General features: G+C 35.4%; 2 protein-coding genes across 2 annotated transcripts; one reads left to right on the forward strand and one right to left on the reverse strand.

The window, feature by feature from the left end:
- Positions 1 to 1,381: 1,381 nt before the first annotated feature.
- LOC129952224 (5-methylcytosine rRNA methyltransferase NSUN4) lies at positions 1,382 to 11,033 on the reverse strand. Its single transcript, XM_056064711.1, has 3 exons — positions 10,893 to 11,033; positions 10,644 to 10,830; positions 1,382 to 2,667 (listed from the first exon to the last, which is right to left on the reverse strand). Exons 1-3 carry the CDS (start codon positions 10,953 to 10,955, stop codon positions 1,421 to 1,423), a joined length of 1,497 nt encoding a protein of 498 aa, XP_055920686.1. The 5' UTR covers positions 10,956 to 11,033; the 3' UTR covers positions 1,382 to 1,420.
- Positions 11,034 to 14,219: 3,186 nt separating this feature from the next.
- Positions 14,220 to 25,995, forward strand: LOC129950206 (general transcription factor IIH subunit 3). The gene is made up of 6 exons (XM_056062051.1): positions 14,220 to 14,345; positions 14,415 to 14,595; positions 14,659 to 14,851; positions 14,907 to 15,288; positions 25,628 to 25,664; positions 25,733 to 25,995. Exons 1-6 carry the CDS (start codon positions 14,336 to 14,338, stop codon positions 25,791 to 25,793), a joined length of 864 nt encoding a protein of 287 aa, XP_055918026.1. The 5' UTR covers positions 14,220 to 14,335; the 3' UTR covers positions 25,794 to 25,995.
- Positions 25,996 to 26,350: the final 355 nt, after the last annotated feature.

The raw sequence follows: 26,350 nt of genomic DNA on the forward strand, positions 1-26,350 counted from the left end.
GTTAGGGCAAAGATGTCATAAGGAAGGTTTTGGGAGTTATTAAAGACGGCAGACGTTTTAAACCTTAATCCTCTTACATTTTGGCAGTAAAGGCTAAGACATTTAGGTTTAGTGGTCTTCAGGTTAGGAGCGATAATATTTCTTCATATCTGCACGGGATTTTTGGATATGAGATAATCGTTTTGAAGAGATAAACGACGCAAAAGAGGTTAGGTCTTCTCTCACTTTTTGAGGAGACATTTCAAAGCCATCATAAAATTTCAAGAATATTTCCATTAGTGCATCACGTTTGGTAGGGAGGCCTTCTTTGGAGATTAAAACCTTTGTTTGTATTTGTTTAATCTTCAAAGCAAACAGAATCTGGAAAGCTAAGTAAAGACGAACATTATTGTAGTTTTTGTGGTCTCTAAGACGGGACATAACATACCGATCATTAGTATTGGCCTCAGATAAATGTTTAGTTTACTTAACTCATTGGGTTAAGGAATTCTTGTGATTCTTGGGAAACTGATGAAAAAGAAGTCGGGTTAATGGTGTGAGAATAAATGAAATCTGTATACGCAGGTGTTTTAGCAGGAGCATCAACCAATGGAGGGCAAAAACCAAGACCCGTGTGAGAAGGTTTAAAAGAAACTCGTTTGGATGGAGGCTTTACAGAGGTAGAAGAAATTTTCCGTTTAAGGGACGAAAGTTGGTTAGAGAGAGAGTTTGGAAAGATTTGTGTTTTAAGAGTCCAGTTAGTTTCAATATTTTTTTTTGGGATTAGGTTTTTAATTAGGTTTGGGAATAGGTGTGGAATTATGTTTGGATTTGTTAGACTTAATTGAATTATTATTACTACTCATTCTGGAAAGCCGCATTCAACCAATTCGTATATATCCTCTTGGGTGATCCAGTTATATTTGGAGGGAATCAGGAACTTGAATCTTCTTCCAATACACGAATTAAGAATGTGCACTTCTATCTCATAAACATAAATTTAGGACAAAGCTTTGAGACTCCTTATATGCAATTTTAGAGTCTTAGTGAATTTTAAGTAATCTGTATTTCCTTCTCAAAGGAAAGACAGATTACTTAAAAAAAATGAAGCAGTGAAATTGAACAAGAATAAAGTTATGTTGCCTATACCTTCAAACAATTATAAAGTTTTGAATGCAACTTTTGTAACAGGTGTAACTTCTGTAAATTTCGAAAAATACTTTTTAAATTGAATTTGTTGCTCACACTGTCCACACAAAAAAGTGTTTTTAATATTTTTACATTTTAAAATCACATAATGATGAGGTTTGAGTTAAACCCGAACCCAATTTTCACTGTTTTGTTAAAGATTAGCCATTAAAGTTATAGCCATTTGAATACAAAAATCTAACAAAACACATAATTATTTTTAACGAAAACTTTAATAAATAAATTAACATATTTAGTTTCTTGTAATTTTACAAAAATATGACGGTCCGAAATTAGCAGGTAAAAACGGTATGACCATTTGTCCATATTTCAAACCTTTGGGATTTTCAAATTTGAATATATCACTAAACAGTTGAATTAACAAACTTAAATCTTTCACTGTAACGGTTATTCCATGTTCATTGAATGCTCCTTGCATCGCCATATGTACCACACCATCATTTTGGATTGGACTAAGACTACAAGTTGAGTAGACAAGGCTTCCACCTGGTTTTAAAAGTCGTATACAATTTGTCAGAATAGCGGCTTGAAGCTCTGGAATTCTCAAGCGTTCCTTTAGTCGCGAAGTTCTGAAGATATTATTGTCATTTTCGTGCAGAGAATGTCGATCGGTTGTACATGGGACATCGACCAAAATTTTGTCGTACATTTCATAGTCTTCAATTGCACGAGCGTCCCATTGTGTCAACAAACAACGCTTACCAGACCACAAGTTGTTGAAATCAATGAGGTATTCATTCATTACCTTTCGAATTCGGTTAACTCTACTCTCTTGTAAGTCGTTACACACAAGAATATCTGGATGCATTGTCTCAAGCATAAGGAGGGATTTTCCGCCTGGTGCAGCGCATGCATCAAGAACTCTTTCTCCAGGTTGTACGTCTAAGAATAGAGGCGGCAATATTGACGATCCATCCATTAGATAATGTGAGAGCACACCAGTGACACATTTAAATGGCGACTTAAATTTTGTACAATTTCCCATTTCATAAGTGTAGAGGCAAAGACTGTCAGGATATGCTAATTTCGTTTCAAGTTCGATCTTCAGAGGGAAATCTGTGGTGGTTTGGTAATATTTATAGTAATTCGATTCTGGAACCCAATCTTCCATGCCCTTGATTTTAGTTGCTGGAACATAATCATAGAGACCACCGGAATCACTTTCAGTATCAACAATTCTTCGAGTATCAAGTTCAGTGTTTGTCTGAATTGCTCCTTCAAGTGATTTATTTGTGTTGGTTCCATTGTTGGCCTCTGTTGATTTATTTTTTGAATTAAAAGGATTATTATGATTAACTTTGTCTTCCTTATCAATGCTTTCGGGGTAAACGGATTGCTTTTCTTGGTCTTCTTGTTTTTTTAATATTCCCCGAACACGTTCATCTAATTTGTAAATTGTTTGATTTGGTGTAAGGACGGCATTTTCAATTTCACTTCTTTCTTTTGCCAAGGAAAAAAGAGATTTAACATTTATTGCTCCTAGAATGAAAAATGAAAAATAAGGTATCAAATATTTACATGTTTCAATATTCATTTTTTAAAGATTTGATTGAAAAATATAACTTTCAAAACTTTGTTAAAACTTTTATAATAATTTGTATACACTGCCGGTCATAAAATTAGAAGCAGGTATTTTCGAAAAGTAAAATAGATGTGTCTCCCGTTACATAATGGATTCGAAAAAAACAACTATGGTAAATGAAGGACTATTTTGTTGACAACAAAATATACAATTTGGGTATAAGAGAGATTTAGATTACGACACTTTTTATGACAAATTGTTAATTGATTAGAAGCAGTGAATAAATCGACGTTGTTTTGTGAAGTGCATACATTTTTTTTTTGAAAAAGGGTAAAATTTATAAATGAATTGTTGTTCTTGATTGAGTATTAATAGAAATGGGCAACAAAAATGTTCGACAGTGAAGCAAAGAGCAAGAATAGATGTTTATTGCTCTAAAGGTCTTCAATTCTATGCTATAGCCAAAAAAAAATCAAAGTGATCATTGTGTCAGCAATCAGTTAAAAAACTATCGTCTCTCACGAAAAACTTTATAAAAAAAACACTTCCTCTGCCTTAAGACTTCGCGAACCGCGAAGTATCATTAGAATAGCGTCAAATTCAGCTTTATCGGTAGCTTAAACTAAGGAGGAAGCTAATGTTAAGGCCAGCGTATCCACTGTTAAATACACAATTCGACATGCTAAGCACTTTAAGCACCTGAAGTTTAAGAAAAAACCACCACATAATGACGCAAGGAAGAAGCAACGCTTGTGTTTCGAGAAAGATCACATGAGATGGAATGTGCAAAATGGAATGACCGCAAATGATTGGCGGAAGGTTATTTTTTCCGACGAAAAATTTAACCTATATGGGCCAGATGGTTTAAATTATCATTTCCATCACCTGATGAAAGAGTAGTGATTTTTAAACCGTTACTACACCTGTTATCGTCTGGGGCTCAATTTTACTGTATGGCGCTATAGAATTGGTAGTCCAAGATACCAAATGACTAGGAAACCCCAATATTATCGAGCTTTTTGGGACCAATTCCATGGATTGATCAGCAGCAAAACGCTCCCATACACACAGCCCGAGAGGTAAAATCCCTAATTGCAAACCAAAACTTCCTCTTGCTGCTTTGGCCACCATATTCCTTTTACCTTAACTAATTAAAAATGTGTGGGACTAGCTTACACGTAAGGTACATGAGAGATGGGATGGTATAAAATTGGCCTGCAGTGAGATTTCTCAGATCTACTTGATTTTTTTTTTTTTAATTCACAAGCACTCAAGGGGTTATTAGTACCCTTTATATGTTTATATTTAAAAACAGTGCGAGCGTTAGGAAAATAGGGAAGGATTTAAAAGGGGATACCGGTGCACATTGGTCTTAAAGTTCTGAACATCAAAATGGGAGGGAAAAACAGAGTTGGCTAAAACATTCCACATTCTCGATGTGCGATTTAAGAAAGAATCTCTATACTTGACAGTACGCCCGAAATTGAGCTCAAGGGTAAACTGATGAGCATTCCTATAAGTGCGAGTATTACGACTGAATTGTATAAGGGGTGGAATGCAACTGGCTAATTCGACAGAACATTGTTTGTAAAAATATCTATAAAACAACGAAAGGCATTTTAAAGCCCTTTTTTGAATTCTATCCAGGAGATTTAAACTTGTTTTGGGTGGCACTTGCCCAGATATGCGAATTATATTCAAGCTTTGAACGGATAAAATTTTTGTAGATTATAGCCAGATCAGAAGGGGTGAAAAATTTCTTGCATCGTCAGAGAAATTCTAAGCACCTGGCAGCATTTTTGGCGATATAGAATATGTGATCATTCCATAAGAAGTGATCTGTGATATTCATACCGAGTACTGAAAGTTGATTAGTTTCCTGGATGCAAGTGCCGCTCATGGATAGCGGTTTGAGTTTTCGAAGCATTAAATTCTACAAAACGTCACCATGGACAGCTATAACTTTGAGGTAGTTAAGGACTTTGTCTACCTAGGCACCGCTATTAATGCAGACAACGACACCAGCGCTGAAATCAAACGAAGAATAACTCTTGCAAATCGCTGCTTCTTTGGACTTAGAAGGCAATTGAGAAGTAAAGTCCTCTCTCGAGCATGTAAAATCACCATCTATAAGACACTCATCATCCCGGTTATCATTTATGGAGCTGAGGCCTGGACCCTGTCAAAGAAAGATGAGAGCGTCTTAGGATGCTTCGAGAGAAAAATTCTTCGGGCGATTTTTGGTCCCGTACGCATAGATGGAGAATGGAGGAGAAGATATAACGACGAGCTGTACGGGCTGTACAGCGACACTGACCTAGTTAGCAGAATCAAAGTCCAACGGCTTAGATGGCTAGGTCATGTAGAGCGGATGGACATCAACGCTCCAGCCCGGAAGGTCTTCGAATCCAATCCCGAGGGACGGCGCAGTAGAGGAAGACCGCGACTCAGGTGGCGCACCCAGGTGGGAGACGACCTCAACCAACTTGGCGTGCGAAACTGGAGACAGCTAGCTAGGGACCGAGCTGGCTGGAGACGCTTGTAGGTTGAGGCCCAGGTCCGCCCCGGACTGTAGCGCCACCTTAAGTAAGTAAGTAAGTAAATTCTACACGGTTTTTGATTCCCCATTGAACAATGCTGTCAAGATCAGAATTTAATGAGCTTATCATAAGGACGTGAATCTAGAAAGGAATATGAAAAGCTGAGGGTACTATCGTCGGTTTAATGGATTAGAAGTGACAGACAAAAGATCGTTTATGAATATAAGGAAGAGAGTCGGAGACAAAACGGAGCCCTGGGGGACACCAGCATTTATTTTATGAATTTCAGACTTGAAACCATCCAATACAACTTGTATTGAACGGTTTAGAAAGCTAATTTCTAATCCAACGAAGAAGAGATTCATCGATACCAAAAGCGCGCATTTTCGATAAGAGAGCTTGGTGCCAAACTCTATCAAATGCTTTTGAAATATCAAGTGCAATAATCTTACTTTCTTCAAAACGATGTAAAGATTTGTTCCACTGTTCGGTGAGATGAACCATGAGATCACCAGTGGACCTATTGCTACGAAAGCCATACTGTCGTTCATTAAGAAGCTTCCGTTCTTCAAGATATTTCTGAAGAACTGAAATAAAATTAGCGTTTCCATGACCTTAGAAAGAAGGGACGTAAGTGCAATTGGACGATAGTTTTAGGGAGAGGAGGATTCGCCTTTTTTAGGGACAGGCTGGACAAATGCAGTTTTCCATCCACTCGGGAAAAGACCTGTAGAATAGGACAGATGGAAAAGCTTACGCAGTGGTTTTGCCAGCGTTGAAGAACACCTCTTCAGAACAATTGGGGGAATACTATCCGGGCCAGCGGATTTGTGTATGTCAAGGTCTTTCAGTACGCTTTCGACTGGGAGTGTCATTGTGGACGAGCGTTGGGACCGAGCATGACTTGGTGTTTCGTACGTTTTTTACAAATGACCAGAAATTTTGACTACCTTTGGGACATTGTAGTATTTTTTGCCTTAATTCCTGATCATGCAAAAATTTGGTTTGTCGAATATGACCATTACATGTCTTTCTAGCTTGTTTGAACTTATTCCGGTTTTCCTCAGTCGGGTTGGCTTTATAACAACGGAAACTTACATCTCTGAACCTAATAACCTCTTTACAGCTCGAATCAAACCATGAGTTCTCTTTGGGTTTGATAGATTTCACCCTATTCGGGATAAAATTTCTCATTCCACAAAGAATTAAAGGACCGTCCCAGTTGGCTTTCTCATAATCTCTTTATAAATCCCTAAAAGACATAATTTTTGAAGTTATTTTGAAGGCTGGTTGTATAACACATTATAAAAATTCTAATAAAAGCTAAAAACATAACAAAATATAAACACTTGCAATTTATTTATTTATTAGGGATTCAGTACTAGCTAGCAGTACATCAAGTCGTAAAATCAAATTTAAAGAAAAATGGTTTGATGAAGAGTGCCTTAAAGCAAGGAAGAACTTATCGACTCGAAATCTTTGGAATCTTTCAGTTAATTTGGAAAAATCGAAAATGATGATCTTCAGAGATGATGGCGGCAGATATTCTCGGAATGAAAAGTGAAAATACCAAGGTCAAAATATTGAAATTCTACGGGAGTACAAATATCTAGGTATGTTGATCACCCCAAACCTTAATATGAAAAAACACTTTCAGTTAAAGTTATCTGAGGCAAAAAGAGCAATCTCAGCAGTTTGGGGTCGTTGCATCGATAATAAAAACGTCGACCATAGCGCGAAGATCAAACTATTCCAAGCAACTGCAGTCTCTATTTTGCTGTATTGTGCGCAAGTATGGGAATATTCCAAATTCGATGATGTAGAAAGGTTTCTGGGATTCTTTCTTAAACGGATTTTTCAAATACCTTCGAATACACCTAATTACATGTTGCATCTAGAGACATCAGTTTCACCATCATTTTTGGACGTTCTTAAATTACATTTTGATTATGTAATACAAATCTTGGAGATGGAAGAGGGAAGACTACCTAAGCTGATCCTGAAAAACATCATTTTATGAAAAGGGAATCTTGTCAGAAAGTGGGAGGATCTAGGAGCTGGATTTGGGGAAAATGTGCGCATTCACTCTGATATTAGCCCGGGTGACTTGAGGAGCTGTTTTCAGAATTAATTGGAAGGAGCAAGTCGCTCTTTGTATAATAGTTGTTTATTCGAAGCGCAATGTTCGCAACACGGTATGATATATAGCTAGTTAAACTTAAATCTTCATGAATACTTTCTAAACTGATTTCCACTAAGCATGATAACTTTAATATTAAAACTAAGAGGAGGAAATAATTAAGCTCAATTACATTTCACATCGGCCTGAATTGACAATTTTGTGCGACCTTTTTAACCTTAAGGAGAGAGAAGATGTATACCATGTCATTGGAAAATGTCCCATTCGAAGAGAATTGCGAGTAAGACACTTTGGAAAAACTTCTATGGATATAAACGAAGTCCTGTGTGTTTTGAATGGCGAAGTAGGCTGGGAGGTTTTATATAGATATGCAGTACCGGCGCTTAGACATAGATCACAAATTATTGAAGGCAATTTTTAAAGCAACCAAAGCTATGAAATTTTAAATTGTATTAAAAATATTAAGTTTAATTAAAAAGAAATATCATACTGGTAGACGGCCCAAGGCCAAACCTTAATAATCTTATGTTAAAAACAATTGTTATATTATATTATGCAATCAATAAAGATTTCTACTACTACTGTGGAGTTTAATAACTGTAGTGATCGCACTACATACCAACCTCCCAACATATACATTTTCCCTAGTGCCGCTCGTTTTTCCAAACACTTCAATCACTGATATATACACTATACAGTATACATTGACTCACAAACAAATCATCACAAGGTCATCATAATACTCACTCGTCATAGCTACGTCAAAACCCATAAACTGCTAGTAATGAATATCCAATGTCCAACGGATTGTAAACAAATCCAATGCACTAATTGCAGGCATTGAGGAATACACATACTAAATAATGCTGAGAAGGCATCGTAGCAAGGGTCGACACTATGAATGAAGTGGGTATGTGTGAAATATGATGCGGCGGCACTTTTGTGACCAACAGTTCGGAATATTATGAAATTATATAATATTTAAAATTCCAACTAGGTCTCAATTAATTATTGAATATTTTCAAGTGGGTCAATATTACCAAATAGAACCGATTGTGTAATCATCGGTTTGTGGATGATAGTTGGAAAAATGCATGTGTATTGAGGAAAATTGGTTAAAGAAAAAGTATAAAAAGACAGGACTAGTTTAAGAAAGTGACAGAAAGATTTACCATAATATCCAACAAGGTCGCAGCCTAGCTAAAGACAGCGGGTCTTGGTTCTAAAAGAAAAATAAAAATAAAATAAAAACTTAAATCTATCATCTAACAAGGTCGCAGCCTAGCTAAAGACTGCGGGCCTTTGTATTTAAAAAAAATAAAATTAAATTAAAACTTAAACAAATAAAATAAAGAATCTTTTATTGATCTATTCTTTCTGTCCGTATTCTCACTCTTCTCGCATCATAACGCGAAAGCACGGTTGAGAAGGTATAACATAACGTACGAGTAGTTATATTCCTAAACAATGAAGGTTGACTGAAGTTTAAAAAAAATATGGAAAACTCTGAAAATTCAACTAAATCAAGACTAATTGTTTCAATTTAATATAAAGAATCATAATTTGTATGTTGTCAGTTGATGTCCGGTCCAACATAAATACCACATGGATCGTATCTGATACTACAGCATTTTGTTGTGACTTAATGCCAACATGTGCATGGTCGTGGAAAATTGTTTGTACTTAATACTCTTTGAGATGATTGAAATAAACTATTACAAAAAATAATTTGTTTAAGTTGGTTGAATAATTTGGTTAAGCTAAATAAACAAAGTAGTGCTAAAAAGAAGACTATTTATTTAATACACTGCCAAAACCATCGCATGGTTTACTATTCTTTGCCCATAATATAAGATTACGCTCTTATTTTTGGGAACTAAACCCACACTTTGTTTATTTAATTCGCTAAAAGGGTAAGTAAAAATTGAAATTATTCGGCAACCATGTTGTTAACGGCTATTATTGGGTACTTGTATAAAAGTTCGTTTATATTGGCGTCTCTAAAAACATAATTGAAATTGTCACTGTAATGAAATACTATTGCAATTAATTTGTGTTGCCATTGCAACTTTCGCTGCTAAATACTGCCTAAAACCCCACGATTAAAAGCATATAAAAGCAATGACATAATATCTCCAAGGAAGATAGACCTAATGCACTTTCATGTTGACTTGTGTTTTAGTGTAAACATCAAAGGCAACTTTTCTCTATGGGAAATAAAAGTTGAGCAGTTCTTCTCTTAGTCTAAATATCATAGATATTTGATACGTTGTTAAGTCACATCGGACGTAGTTCTTTTGATAAATATTGTAGTCCAGCTTGCTGTACGACATTCTATAAATGGATTCTGTTGCTTGCAATGTGCTCCTCCGGCTATATTGATCTTCTACTGCAGCAACCAATTGGTACAGAAAGGGTTTCCACCTAAGATAGTCTTCAGGTGTCAGATTTATATCTTTTTCTTCAGGTAGCTCTAATCACTCTTGAAACCAACCTGACTTTTTCAGTATCACCGGCAGTGACAATTTCGGTCAGACGCTCATCTGACATCTGAAAAACCTTACATATGTAGTCAACATTCAATTTCAGTGTTTTAATAAACAATGGAGGATTCCCGTTTTATAGTATTAACATGTAATTAGTTGGGTTATGTGGTAATAGAAATATCCTCTTTATACTTTGTATTTACTGCTGTGAGCTGAATGGTTATTACTGAAGATGGTTCTCCATGCGACAATAATTGTAGTTTTCGCTTTTTGCACTTTATCCACGAGATGTTTTTCAATACTGTGTTTATTGGTTATATTAATGCCGAGATATCTATATTCTTCAAGTACCTTAAATCATATCCTAATTAATTTTTGTCCAAGTTTTATCAACTAAGTAATTTCAAACCAATTCAAAATTATGTAAGTTATAAGTTACACAACAAATTAAAAGTTTGATAAGATGTTATTGTAAATTGTGTCTACTGTTGGCAGAATAGACTACCAATATTTACTAAGTGTAATCAAAATGTATACATTTTAAAATAGAACAAATCATTGCATTTATAGAACTGGATTTCCTAGCTTCTACGTATTGATGCTTTATAATTACAATGTAAACCGATTTGGTAATAATTCTTAAAATAAAGCAAATTGTTTAAAGACCATTTATGTATATGATGATTATAAAATACATTCATACATAACATGGTCAAGGTTAAGAATTGGTTCTTACGATTAAGGGCAACACAAAAACAATACCTTACCAGTTGATTCTAAAATATGGCATGTTTTTTCGATATCACCGAAATTGTTGACCATTGCAATATATTTTTGTTCGGAGAGAAGAGCAGCCCGAATATTATTCCATCGTACTCCAAAAACTGTTCCATAGAAGTCGTCGAAATTCTCTAGGACACGCTCTGTAACAGACTTCTTCTTTTGCACCACCGACTGTCAAGTATTAATTTTAGTTGTTTTAAAGTTTGGATAAAGAATTCATGTAATTAAACTACCCAACGTTGTTTTCCACCCTTCCATCGTCGTTGAATAAATAAAATGTTGCGGGTTCGTAACATTTTAATCCTTTAGTTTGATATTAATTCGAGTGGTCGCCTTGCTGCTACCTGCCGGTCCAAAACAAAACACATGTCACAATTCACAAAATACAAGAACAAAAAGTGACGTTTAGGAAAGCTGTCATTGCCTCATGGGTGAGTTCAGCACATTGCGTGGCCTATTTCAGAGTCACTACATCTTACAACAAAATCCTACAATTATGAGCACATCAGTTATAACTTTTTTAATCCAAAACCCAGTTATCGGCAAATTTTTTTAGAAAAATCAAAAATTGTTCACACTGAAGGTTTGAAATTTCAATTTCTGCAATCTTTAAATAACAGTTAAGTCCTTTAATTATTATTTTTTTTAAATAAAAGCTGAAAGCTCAAGAATCTATTATAAGAAAAAAAAGTCGTTTTCGTTTGCAGATTCTGGAAGAAAAACTTTATTTTGTTATGAGATTGTGCATTTTAATTTTTATTTCTTCCGAAGTGTACTTGTTAGTTAATAGGTCTTGGTTTTCTGTGAGAATTTGGCTCACCAAATTTATTTATTTTAACATAAATTCAACTCTTTCTGCGAACGTCGCCATTTTATTCATACCACAATACACTTTTTTTGTAAGAATGCTGCTAAATTTTATTATATGATGTGTTACAACAATATATTAACATGAAAAAAGGAATTATTTTAAAATTTGTCGAGTACGCAGCTGCAGTCTTATGATCTGGAGCTGTTTTTTATACCATGGCGCTGATACCATACCTAACTTCTTAAAAATCATGAATGAATAAATTAATACCCAAATTAAGAAAAACTACAAAACATCATGATTCGATACGAGGACGATACAACTAAAATATGAGTATCTCGATCAAATAGAGACATAAACCACAAAACAGAAAACCAAGGCAAGGGTTTTGAGATAAGAACATACTATGTAGCGGTTTGCTCAGTTATTCGAGATAATTATCATAGAAAATCCGTGAGTAGATATCAAATTGAAGGTTTGGAAGGCAAAACCGAAAAATCAATGAGCTTGAAAAAAGACAATGAATTCTAAACAATGCTAACGGCTTGATGACTTTGTGCAACGCCACGACGCTGCTATACTATTATAATACTATTAAATTCCCAACAAAATATTAATAAATTACTTATTTTAAGTTTCATTTATTTCTGCTTTTCGTTGCTCCCTTAAACCAGATAATATGGAATAATCGGGAAAAACAGCCTGCACGACAATACTTCATACAACAAATTCCGGCTCATAGATTTTGCTATGGGGCGAAACGTCATGGTAGCCAGTACGCGTTTTCCACACCTCAACATCCATAAAGAAACTTCGACTTCTCCAGATCAATCTACCGTCAACCAGATTGACCATATTGCGATCGACGCCAGACATGCTTCCAGCATCATGGATGTACGAACTTTCCGAGGAGCTAACATCGAATCGAACCACTACCTCGTTGTAGCCAAGGTAGCACTTCGGGTTTCCAGATCCAAGGCAAAGCATTAAGGTGCTGGGAAAAGGTACAACATCGAACGGCTACAATCATAAGAGATCGCCAAATCGTGCGATCGAAGATGTTGAGAGGTTTAAACGCAGGAATGAGGTTCGAAAGTTTTATGAACAGGTAAAACGAAATTCACATTTACATAAACCTAGAACCGAAGGCTGCAAAGACGAAAGTGGAAACATTATAATGGAACCGCAGTCAATGCTAAGGATATGGGAGGACCACTTTTGCAGACTGTATAACGGCGACGACGAACTGAATTCCGTTGTCAGTCAGGATGCTCCATTCAACATAGACAACGAAAGCCAACAATCCCGTCCTCCCGACTTAGACGAAGTAAAGATTGCCATATCAAAGCTGAATTCTAATAAAGCTGCTGGAGCGGATGGCTTGAATGACGAGCTCTTTAAAGCAGCTGGAAATAAGTGGGTTAGAAGCATGCACCAACTTATCTGTAAGATATAATTAGTATTGTTTGCCCGATCCTGAAAAAAGGAGACGCTCTAAACTGCATCAACTATAGAGGAATCAGTCTACTTAACATCGCCTATAAAATTTTTTCTGCCGTAATATGTGAACGTATAAAGCCCATCGTCAACAACCTGATAGGTCCTTATCAGTGTGGTCTTAAACCAGGAAAGTCCACAGTTGATCAAATATTCACATTACGGCAGATCCTGGAAAAAAAAACAAGAACACCAAATCGACACCCACCATCTTTTCATCGATTTCAAGGCCGCATATGATAGCATCTACAGGGACGAGCTAAACAGAGAGATGTGTAGTTTTGGAATCTCTGCTAAACTCGTCCGTTTGTGCAGGATGACCATGGAGAATTCACGCTGCTCCATAAAGGTTGGAAACAACTTAACAGAAGCTTTCGATGTCAAAAAAGGTTTTAGACAATGTGATGCACTGTCGTGTGATTTTTTTACTATCATGCTTGGAAGAATAGTGCAGAGCTCACACGTCAACACTAGAGGCACCATCATTCAAATGTCTGTCCAATTATTGGCATATGCTGATGACATTGACATAATGGGAAAAACTCAGCGTGATGTCAATGGGGATTTTGTGAGGATTGAGGCAGAAGCGGCAAAAATGGGTTTAACGGTTATTGAGGGCAAAACAAAGTACATGCTGTAGTCAGGAAAGGACATACAACACCGTCGTCGTCTTGGTCAAAACGTCACCATCGACAGGCGTAACTTTGAGGTAGCCAAATAAAAATGCGTTTGCTTGTGTTTTGGAGGAGATCAAACATAAATACAAAATAACCAGCGGTCCTCCAAAGCAGTTTTCGCAACAAGGACCCCTCGAAGTACTTCAGAGAAAATTTTGTTTGTATCTGTCAAAAATGAAATAATTTCTTTCAATTATATAAACTTGAAAAATAACGTTCTTCGAGCCTAGTTTGTCATAGGAATTTTGAACTTGTTTATATATGCCGTGGAATTCTTGAGAAATCGAATCATACAAAATTTGTGTCTAGATATGTGCAATCTTCATATCTCGTTTTCATAGAGAATTTAATGAACATGGGGCATTAAATTTAAAATATTTTTGTAGACGTTTTTGAATCGTTAAATTGAAGATTTATTTTTGCGTGTCATTTTAATTGCATTTGAATTCGATCTTTCGATCCAGCACCGTCATATTCTAGTTTCTCAACTCGTATTCGATTCGATTCTTCAAACCACTCTTGGAACACCCTCAACAGCTGTGTTTGAGATTGTTGCGATGTCAAAATGACAATTTATGATTTCAATCTATCTTATTCGCATTTCGCAATCCACAAGGAACGTCAAAATATAAGACATCTGAACGTAAACGAACGAATATTTAAAAAAGTTGAAAGTTAAACCAAAAACACTATGGAAGAAGGTTGGTTAATATATAAAAATAATAATATTTATAAAACTTATTACGACATTTGTTTTAATTTTATACCAGATCTAAATAGTGTCAGTCTACTTGTGATAGTGCTGGACACAAATCCATCACTACGTATTCTGCGCCAAAATCCTCAAAACTTAACACAACTAATAGATTCAACGATAGCATTTGGAAATGCCCATCTCATGCAGAAAACTCAAAACAAATTGGCTGTACTCTCATGCCATCATAATGCCAGGTACCTATATTTTTACAACTGAATAAAATAAAGTGATGAAAATGATGAGAAAATTTCATTTAGTGAATATCTCTATCCCGTGACGAGTCCTATGGAATTCCGTCAGGTAGATGGTCAATACGAAGCGTTTACTTTAGTGGAGAAAACCATTAAACAAAGATTGTTCTCAATTATGAACTCTGCTCCAAAAATAACAACACTATGCGAATCCAAGCTTGCTGGATGCATGACTCTTGCATTGTGTCATATAAATAATGTAAGTATACCGGTCTTAAGTTAGAAGTTTTCTAATTCAATTGTTGCTTTCAAAGGTCCTTCGACACAAGGATGATAATATTAATATTAATTCAAGGATCCTAGTCATAACAGGAAGCAACGAGTGCGCGTCACAATATCTAACCTACATGAATGTATTCTTCACAGCTAGGAAGCTGAAAATTGCACTTGACGTTTGTGCAATAGACAAAACCTTAAAGCTGTTTCAACAAGGCTGCGATATTACGGGTGGCCATTATCTAAGACTTCCTCAAATAGAGGGCATGTTGCAGTACCTGCTGTGGGTATTCTTGCCGGATCCTCAATCGAGGAAAAAACTTGTATTACCTCCAGCAGAGAAAGTTGACTATCGGGCAGCTTGCTTTTGTCATAGGGAAGTTATCGATATTGGATATGTTTGTTCAGCATGTTTGTCAAGTAAGTTTTAATGAAATAGTTTAAAATGCATTGTTATATAAAAATGCCATCGCAACCCCTTTTTTCTGCAACCACAGCTTAGACAACATCTTTTCTTCCAATCATAAAGCATCATTTTTAAGAAATTCGCCTGGAGCTGTTCAAAAACTTTAATTTTTTCACCAACTATTTAATTTAGAAAAAAATGTTGAGCGTTACACTATTTTTATCATCTGTCCGTAAAACTGTTAGCGTATGTCAAAATCATTGAGACATTAAGTAATTGCTTGACTGGCAAAACCACTGCGTAAGCTTTTTTATTTACTCCTGAGTTTTCGTTTCGAGTGGATGGAAAACAGCATTTGTCCAGCACATCCCCAAAAAAGACGAATTTTCCTCAACATTTAATTACTGACCGATTGCAAATATGTCCCTTCTCATGGAAACGCTGATTAATAATCAGCTCAAAGAATATCTCGAAGATCGGAAGCTTCTTAATGACCGGCAGTATGGCTATCGCAGCAATAGATCAGTGGAGCAAATCTTTAAATCGTTTTGGAGAAAGTAAGATTACTGCATTTGATATTTCAAAAGCATTTGATGGGGTTTGGTATCATTCTCTTTAATCGAAAATGCGTGTTTTCGGGTTTCATGAATCCCTCCTTCATTAGATTAGTAATTGCTTTTCGGACCATTCAATACAAGTAGTATTGGATGAATTCAAGTCTGAAATCACAAAATAAATGCTGGTTTGCCCAGGGCTCTGTTCTACTCCCAACACTTTCTCATTTTTATTAATTATCTCCTGTCTGCAACTTCTAATGCAATATATTCACCCTTTTTGTGAAGATCAACTATCAATTAATAATTGAAATTTTTCAATCAATTTTATTAAATGGTATTGTGAGTGTCAACTGTCAATGAATTGTTTTTACATTGTGGATTTGTATCAATAACCTATTGTGAAGAAGGGATTCTCCACAAAAGCTGGAGCACATTGAAAATGGAAAATAATTTCTGTAGAGCTGAATATAAACTGACAATATAAGCTCAGTACATACTAAGAAGCCGAAAGTCGTTGCGTCCATTTCGGTAATCTGTTGCGATGTTTGCTTTCAGTGCGGACATATTCCATATGTTCGAATCGTGGGATGCTCCTGGATGTTTAGCATCAACATATTTAATACACATTAAATGATCACACACCTTTAAAATGCAATTTAAGTTTTTCTTTAATTAAAAAATGTATCTATTTCAAAATACTTACAATCAAAGCATTAAGGCTATGGAATCCTTTTCGGTTGTAATACAAGTGTAGAAAATTTTTGTCTGGGCCTATGAACTTAATGTGTGTACAATCCAAGCATCCTACCACGCCCCTTTTCTCAAAATAATAAACTTTTGCCCTTCTTTCTTCCTCCTTAGTGTGATGGAACTTTATCCATTTTGGGCACACATAGTTTTCAATTACACCAAGGACTTCCTTTAGGACAAGCGATGTAGTTGATTGGGCAATACCAAGATTAAAGCCGTTTTCCAAACTAAACTGGTAGGTCCCATGTGCACAATATCTTAGCACTGTTGCTAGTTTTAAAATATTCGGCACGGCTCGAATAATTTTTCGGGGCTTTAACTTGTCCTCTATTTCTTGGAAAAGATCATGAAATGCATCCTTGGATAGCCGAAAGCTTTTTAAAAACTGAAAACTGAGAAGATCACGTACAAATTAAGTTATTTGTGTCTGAAAATCAAAACCTTTATACTCACATTTGGCTTTCCAGTTCCAAAGGATTGGAAAACTCCTTCGAATTCTCGCCATTTTAATGAGTCATTTTTTATTTTGTTTTTAATTTTATTTTATTTGCTTTTAAAACTTCTGTCAGTTGCAAGAATAATAAAATAATTTTGAAGTCATTCACAATAGCACAATATTTTGTCAATTGATTTTCACAATATCGATTTTGATTTGAATTGATATAGTCTATCAACCGTCAAACGGTTGATAGTTGATCTTCGCAATAGGGCTGATTGTTTCGCTGAAGATAGTTCTCTTAGCTTTTCATATTCGTTTTCAGAATGACATCCCTCTTTTCGGGTGTGAAACTGCAACAACAAAATATGATAAGCTCATTAAATTCCGAGCTAAACAGCATTGTACAATGTGGAAAAAAAATGCGTTGAATTTAATGCTTCGAAAACCCAATGCTGGCTTTTATCGTTAAAGCGAGATAAACTCCCCTTGCCATTATGCATGGATGACACTTAAATGAGACTGAACATTTCGATATTCTCGGTATGTGTGTCACTAACCACCTCTTGGGGAACGATCACATAGGCGTTGTCCCAAAAAATGCCGCAAGATAAAACTTACTTAAGCCTCTTGAACAGTATTGAATGTAGATAATTTAGATTGATTGGTGATAATACCATCATTGGAACATTTACGTCGCTTGAACATCGTCGTTAAGTTTCTTGTCTCACCTTTTTTTACCATTCTTTAAACGGTTTATCCTCTAGAGTCGGGTTTCCCAAAGTGTGCTCCCCAGAGATAGTTTGTCTAGTACCTACTAGTGCCACAGTGATCGATGCTTCAGGAAAACGATCAGTTAAAAGGGTGTACCACGAATCATATATGAATTTTTTGCTGAGACAAGTGGAACAAACCTCAATGCGTAATTTGCCGCAAAGTGTTGTCGAACACTGCAATGTTTGCAGCAAAAATCAAACGTCACTTTGCAGGGTTTCATCCAGATTGCAAAAGCAAACTGAGTGATTTCTTCAAAAGAAAGTATGCTAAACTTACTAAATCTCAAACCATTATAACTTATCACTAAAAAGCATGAACGAAAGTGTGTTGATGGCATCCTACTTGTTAAGTTTCCGAATAGCGCAAACTGGTGGAGCCCATACCATTACTGAAAACTTAATAATAAAGACATCGTTGAATGTTTGTTGGGTTAAAAGGCCAAACAAATTGTTGACAAATTTCCTTTGTCAAATAACACAATATCAAGACAAATCGGAGACTTAGCGGAGAATGTAAAAGATACTTTACTTTACGAGTAAGTCACAAAATTTGCGCTGCAAATGGATGAAACAGCGGATGTTGCTGGGTTGGCTTTTAATAGTATTTGTGCGCTACCAATATCTATAATCCTTTCAAGAAGATCTGCGCTTCTGCAAGCCGCGCGCCACCGTTCCCAGCTACTACAACTGGTGCGGACATTTTTAATTTGATTGAAATTTGTTTTATTATGCAAATGACATACAATGGGTTAACTGCCTGGATGTACGCACGGACGGTGCCAAGGCCATGACTGGAACAACGTCCAGTGCAGGATGCACCAGTAGCCATTGCGATCTACACCTTTATGCCTTCGCAATGAATAAAATGCCGGTCTACCTTAAAGACGTGTTGGACGAAAAAATAATTAACTTTATTAAATCACGGCCAAAGAATACAAGGCTTTTTAAAGTATTGTGAGATGACATGGGTAGTCTACATACGTCTTTACTTCTTCACGCAGAAGTAAGATAGCTTTTTTCGCGGAAAAACACTGACGCGGCTATTATATTCGAAATGAGAGCTGAAGTTAGGACCTTCTTCATTGAAGACATCTTTATTTTGGGTGACATGTTGCGTAATGAGCGTTGGTTATTGAAATTGGCGTTTCTGTCAAATATATTTAAAAAAATAAATGATTTGAGTGTATCACTTTAGGGACTGCGTGATAAATGTAACTGCGAAAAATGGCATATGTGCAACGAAGTGCTCTGCATGAAATTTCTGACGCAAAAAGTGCTCTGTGACTAAAAAAGATTGGAAACCGCTGCTCTAGAGATATAGCCAGTTGCATCCCTCCTTTTAAACAATTCAACCGTAATACTCGAGCTTATTGGAATGCTCATCAATATACCCTCGATCGATGATAATGTCAAGTACAGAGATTCGTTCTTTAGCCGCACTACGCGAATGCGGAATTCCTTACCAAACTCTGTCTTTTCCAGTCATTGCAATATTCAGGAATTCAAAACCAATGCGCACCGACACCTCCTTTCAATCCCTCTCTCCCTTTCCTAATGCTCACACTGTGTCTTTGCATAATAAAGGTAATAATATCTCCTCGTAAACAAATCTTGGTCAACTTATAGCCAAAGAAAAACGTACAGGCTGCACAGGCGATCAAAGGTTTTTAACAAAATTATACAAGTCAAGGCATTTGACAAACAAATTTGTCTTCCACCATTCGTTTTAAAAACTCTCCCGTATGACTGAATGTAAAAAGACAAATAGTCCAGTGACGTGAATTCACATGATCTTGGTAGTTGGTGGCCAGTTGATATCGACACGACGAGAAATTTCGCAGCCAGGAAGTGTCTTTTGCAATAAAGCCATATTCCCTCGAGTTGTGTGACATGTGGCACTGTCTTGTTGAAACCATATATTCTCCAAGTCAAATTCTTCACCAGCAATTTATTTATTTATAAAAAACAAACAGTTATCTTAAATTGCTAAGTTATATCGCTGATATTGATTTTAAAATTTTAAGCAAGTTTACGATTTAAAGTAAAGTTTTAAAATTATTTTTAGAATAGTTTCTTGATTTTGTGAATTAATATTTGTAAGTAGTTCGTAATTGTTCTGATAATTGTTAGATAAAAGATGGTTTATGTGGGCTAGAAACTGTGTGATGTCCATTGTTTCATTGCAAGAGGGCAGATCGAAGTATTTTCCCTATTCAAAAGATGTTGATGAGTCGGAGAAGTGTGGCCTAAACACACACGAACAAAATTATTAATTGCTTCTTTCTGTGTGAAAATTATAGGTGGTTTAATCGTTTTTAAGAGATCCGACTTGCTAAACGTCTTGAACAAAATCGTTGCTTATTTACTAACAGAATAAGCAGCTTTAATTTTAGATTTGTGTGCTATCTTAATAACTATATTTTTAATTCTTCGCATACGACCCAGTGACTTTTTGTGTTGCAAGCAGTATTTTTAGGATTTAAAGAATATTCTTTTTTAGTTTTTGAACCGTCAGAGAATGTGCATTTTTTCATGTATCGCCCCCCCCCCCCCCCCCTTAACACAATGTTGAGAACACCAAAAGGAAGACAAAACAAATTTTCAGCTTACTCTGTCTCAATCGGAAGTAAAACTCTTATGTTACTAAACATTAATTATCTTTTTTATTTTATTCGAAAAGAAGAGACAAAATAAAGTCAAGTAAATATCAAAATATGATTATAATTTCATTTAGAGGTGTGAAAAAATGGACCCATTCTTTTGCAAAATATTTTAACTTTACTCGTAGACAAATCAACTTATAGCCATAATCAAATGTACAAACATAGGCGTTTAAAGGCATGAACAAAATCATACAAGTTGTAACGAGCCGCTTTGACTGTGTGGGGTCTTAACTGGCATAATTGAACCCATAGTTTAGCGGTTGCGAAGGTTCTTTGACCCTGGACTCATCACAAAAAAATAAATATGTAAATAATAAATAAAATAAAAGCCAGTCTAGCATCCCGGTGGTAGTGATACCCGAGATATTTTGCTTAGCCCTCCCTACCTGGTTGTCTTCCTCGCTAAGAACAACCCCATTATTTGGCTTCTCCTCCTTACCCTTTCTTCTCCATTTCCCCCCTCACTCTCCCATCCCTTTCTGTAAACAAAACTTATACCATCATCCTTATGGTTTTAAACTTCATAAAACTTCCATTCTGTTCTTTAAAAAAATAACAAAATGTTTTATTATTATTATAAATATTATATATAGCCCAATTCTAAATATTCCCGGGGAAAAGAACTCCTCGGGAAACTAGGTAAGATGTTTTTCCCTTCGAAATCGGGAATGGGGAATTTTGATTTTCGAATCAGCTGTTCCGTATTGTTTGATAGGAAAAATAACTCGCGAAAAAAATGTTCATCATTCAAATTAAAAATGATTTAAAATGTTTTCAATCGCGGCAAGGATTTTACGTGGAGAATATGAAGAAAGTGAATATTGTAAAACCAAGGACTATTAGAAGATCATTAAGAGATAGTGCGAATCCCTTGGAGTTGCCTCAGTAAGGCTGTAAGCATTCATTAGTTTAATCAAATGTTGTCTATCATAATTTTAAGAAACTCATTTTTCCTTAGGTTTCGAAAGTATTATAGACTAAACAAGGTTTCCTTTAAATACTTGTTGCATGTCCTCATCATGTCGAGTAAACCAACAAAAAAGCGTTTTGGAATCAAACCAATCATTAAATTGGGCGCATGTTTACGTTTTTTTGCTGAGGGAGGGTATCAAACTGGGGTTGGAAATGAAGAAAAGTGATGGTATGGCTCAACCTAGTTTCAGCAAGGTGATAGCTTGAATTTTTAGAGTTTTTCTTTTTTTATGGCGAAATAATCTTCATTACTTTTTTTTTATTCATATATTTCTGTTAAGAGCTCGGTAAACTTTTGTGGTATTTCTTCTAATTTCTTTAGTTTCTTCAACTATACCCTTGACAGTCTCACCTAACTCCCTTTAAGTCTTAAGTTCCTCATCAAAAGCTTCTGAGGCAGTCCTTTTCTTTGTACTATTTGTACTCGGTGGAGGATAACCAATTTGCGTTGTATTATTTACTGGTGTTGATTCTGGTTCGTTATACAGGGCTAATTCCTGGTCAACTACAGGTTCGTTTTCCGGAGGTTGAACATTTTCTTTTTTTACCTTTTCTTTTGTTTCCAGGCCAAAAGTTTTTGCTGTTACACCTTCTATCGACTCTCTCATTCCAAAGTCGTATACAGCCTGTTCATATTCGGAAAGTTTTTGTTCTCTGATTGGTACCATTTCTGGTCTTAAGGTTTTTAGCAGCCTTAGCTCTATCAATTTTTTTTTTGTGATCACTCCACACCTAAAATAATACGCACATATTAATAATAAATTATCGAACTTTAGTTTAAAAATTTACCTTTTTCCATTCTGATATGTTTTTGCTTGGTGGCCCAGATGAATTTATTTAGAATGCCTACTTTTTTCTCGGAGAATTTTTCCCAACATTCGAAGTAAGTTTATAATAAGGGAAAAGAGAAAAGGGAAATAAAATTTACGGGAATTTTTCGTTAGGAATATGAGAAAAGGGAAATATTTCCCTGGGAATCTTTATTTAGAAATGGGCTGATAATAAATGCTTTGATTTTAATTTACAAGGTGGACAACTAATTAGAAACATTACTTGCTTCTCATTTCCACATTCACTTTATCAAGTGTGACTAGAATAGCGGTATCCAAAACGGTGTAATGCAAGCGTTATTAGATAATTGTTTGAAAAAGCATCATTTGTGCATAAGTCTTTGCAAAGTACACAATAAAATCAAGGTAGAGTGTAAAAAGTGTTCGTTTCAACTGGTCAACTAATTAGAAACAGTTAAATTACATTTGATTTGGGTGAAATCAAAATAATCTTTTTTTTTTGTAAAATTCTGAATTGTCTGCAAACGTTTTAAAAGAATAATTTTTTAATTTTGGTAATTGCAATGGGAAAATTAAAGACCTGTGATCCTCCTACAACAAGGATAGCGATTTTTGAGCTTTGGAAGATTAAAATGTCCTATAGAGCAATTGCATCTCCAATGAACTGTTCTGTAAAGAAAGTTTTCAATGCAATTAAGCATTTTCAAAACTTCGGGACTGCTGAAAATGTACCTCGTAAAAAACGGGCACGTAAGACAAGCTGCCAAATAGATCGAGCAATTAGTAGGCTGGCAAAAAAAGACCCAAAAATAAGCTCCACAGAGATACAACGCCAACTCTCGGTTGCATTCGATGTCCCGATAGGGCCACGCACAACCAGAAGAAGATTGGTAGAAATAGGATTGCATGGTCGTGTTTCTCGCAAGATACCATTAGTAACCGCAAGGCAACGTAGTCTTAGAATAGAGTTCGCAAGATCACACGACAACTGGACAAGAAACGCATGGAAGTACATAGTGTGGCGTGAAGAAACTAAAATAAATAGGATCGGCCAAGATGGTGCACGTTATGTCCGAAGGCCAAAAGAAACAACGTTCCACCCTTAATACGTTTTGCCAATAATTAAACATGGAGGCGGCTCGCTTAACGTTTGGGTTTTTTTCTCGTGGTGTGGAGTTGGCCCAATCCATCGAATTGATGGAACGCTGACAGCCGTTAAATACATTGACATTCTTAAGGACCGACTAGTGGATTGGGCCGATGAAAACATGCCAGTGATATGGAAATTTCAGCAAGACAACGACCCCAAGCACACTGCTGGAATTACGAAACAATTCTTTAGGGACCAATCGATAACAGTTCTGGAATGGGCATCATCAAGTGCAGGCCTAAATCCGATAGAGCATCTTGGGGCAGATGTTAAAAGAGCTGTTGCTCTCAAAAATGACTCCAACAATGATGTTCTTTCGAAGGTATTAAAGATAATAATAAGCTGCTTGGAAAGCTGTACTCGTAGAGCAGTGCAGGCGGCTTATTTCATCAATGGAACGAATATGTCGGGAAGTTTTGAAGCAAACTTTGTTCCTAATTAGTTTTCCAGGAATAAACGCTGTGTTTTTCTCAGAAACTGCCATATGAAATAAATGTTATGTTTGGGAAACATTGTTTTAAGTTTAAAAAATATATTTACAAAAAAAAATGTTTGCACAAAAAAAAAAACAAAAAAATACAGAAACTGCTTCAAGTGTGAATTCAAATTGTGTTTCTAATTAGTTGTCCACAGCTGTATGTAGTGAAATTTCAATTTAAATTTTACAAAAGTTCAATTTATCTCAACAAAAAACTTGCTTATTCTCTTTAAAATTTAACTCCGACTTACCCGTTCCTTCTGGTGTAGTGGCCACTGCTGCTGGAAGACAGGGGTCGATAAATATGGTTAATGGCTCGACGAAAGTATTCATTTTTAACTTAAAAAAAATTATAGTGATTTTATTTCACGTTTCCCGAAACGTATCTCGTCTAAAAGATTTTCGGTTTTGAACAGACGTACTTTTCACCACAAAATTTAATTTAAAAGTAAAATGTAGTTATGTCAAAACAAAAAAAAAATAAAAATTTAGATGAAAACAATATATTTGGAAGCAGGCGTTCCTCAAGTGTTTTTTTTCGGCGCCTAGACTTTAACTTTGAGGTGTTGAAGGTTCAACATGAGCTTGGCCACGTGATCCTGTTGGGTTGGGTTATCCCAACAGGATCAATCGATAATCTTATCGAGTTTTAATCTATCCTTCAGGATTCCTTTCAGGAGCTTATTTGTTAGAAAATTTAATTTTTATTTCTTCTTAAGCAACACCAAATGGAATTTTAAAAAGGTTTCCGTTAAAAAAAATCTAAAACTTTATTTTAAAACAAAGTTGATATTTAGACTTATGTGAATTCTAGCTGCAGATGCTACTCTTACACTTTCTGTTTTTAAAGAATAGTCTAGACTTCTTAGCTAACCTGCGGACTACCCATTTTTATATTTTAGAGAATCCAGCAAAGCTCCTATACCGTTATGGTTCTCTAACTCACCAGCACACGAATCCCAATCCCCATCTCACGCTTCTGAATCTAGCGCGGATTTATCTTTTCTTGTAAAGTGGAAATGTTGCGTCTTAGAAACTCTACTCAACCTAAGTATCTTAACAAACATTTCTACCTAACCGCTTCTGTATCTACAACGATTATTTTCAGGTAGTAATGTTTGCCTGCTTTTCGTTGCGTATTTAAAGGATACTGGGTGTCGGGTAGTTTGAAATTTTAATTAATTCTAGGATAGGTATCAAAGTCAAGTCCTTTTTCAAAAAATGTATTCTACCACTATTCGTTTTAAAAAATCCCGTATGACAGCATAGTATCAACAAATCGACTGTTTTCTAAAAACAAACATTTAACTAAGCCTATAGTTCACATTATTAAAAATAATATTGGCAGAAATTAAGTGCATCTGCGAGCTTTTTATCGAAGTTTTGAAAAAAGTCAAAAAAAACGGTTTCTTTTCATTAAATTTGTAATTAACACGCAAGATTTATATTTGTTAATACCCATTGCATGAAAACATATAGTTCAACAAATGATACTGCAAAACGAAAGTTTTCAAAAAGCACCTATTTAAAGAGAGTTATTTTAAATTTCAAAAACCCAAATTGGATTAAATTCACATTACACGATTATGTCTAAATATTTAATACAAACATAACTCCTAAAAATCTTTTAGAAAACGTGTCTTTTTGGATATTATTACTTTTCAAAAAACAGACTTAAATGGGGTGCCAAACACCTCAGACAGACCTAAAAAAAACTATTGTTTTTTTTTCCTTACGATACATTTTTAACAACAACAATATATTTTTTCTTTTATTTCAGTTTTCTGCAAGTTCAGCCCTATCTGCACCACTTGCCAGTAAGTTATTATATTAATTATAAATATTCAATTTGTTCATTTTTAAAAACAAATATTTCTTTTTCCAGCACTGTTTTCAAAACACCAGGCCCTCTTGCATTAAAAACCAAGAAAAGAAAAAAATTCTAACATCATCAATTGTGTTCCTTTGTCTGCCTGCTTAAAATCCTGCATTCAGATTGGCAGATATTAAATTTGCATACCTCCTTGATGAAATCTAAAAACTTATTATTTAGCTTTCATTCTTTCTTTGTTAGTTTTAAGTAATTAATATTAAAAAAAAAAACAAATTTTTCATAAATATAATGTTAAAGAAAACCAAAATGTCTAGTAAAATCTAATTTGAAAATATTGTAACGGGTGGCCAACAGAACCTGCCACAGAATAAAACAGTGAGTCCCTGAGGTCATTGAAAATCGGAAAACTATAATAATCGGTGCATAGAGAAAAAGGGTAGGAAAAAATGACGTATTGACACTTTTAAGTGATTTTTTTTATAAAACAATGGCCAGGTTCAGACAACGTAAGGGACTTCATTTGCAGTCAACTACATTCTTTGAACGTAAATATTGGTCGCATTCACAAAGCTAGTGGCTACGTAGTCAAGGGATTCTGATTGGCTAAATCTAACTACAAAAGTAGTTAAAATTTCACCTCCAACGTTGTGTAAAAATTTCGGCTACAAA

The sequence above is a fragment of the Eupeodes corollae genome, chromosome 3 (assembly GCF_945859685.1).
Source record: "Eupeodes corollae chromosome 3, idEupCoro1.1, whole genome shotgun sequence".
Taxonomy (NCBI): Eukaryota; Metazoa; Arthropoda; class Insecta; order Diptera; family Syrphidae; genus Eupeodes; species Eupeodes corollae.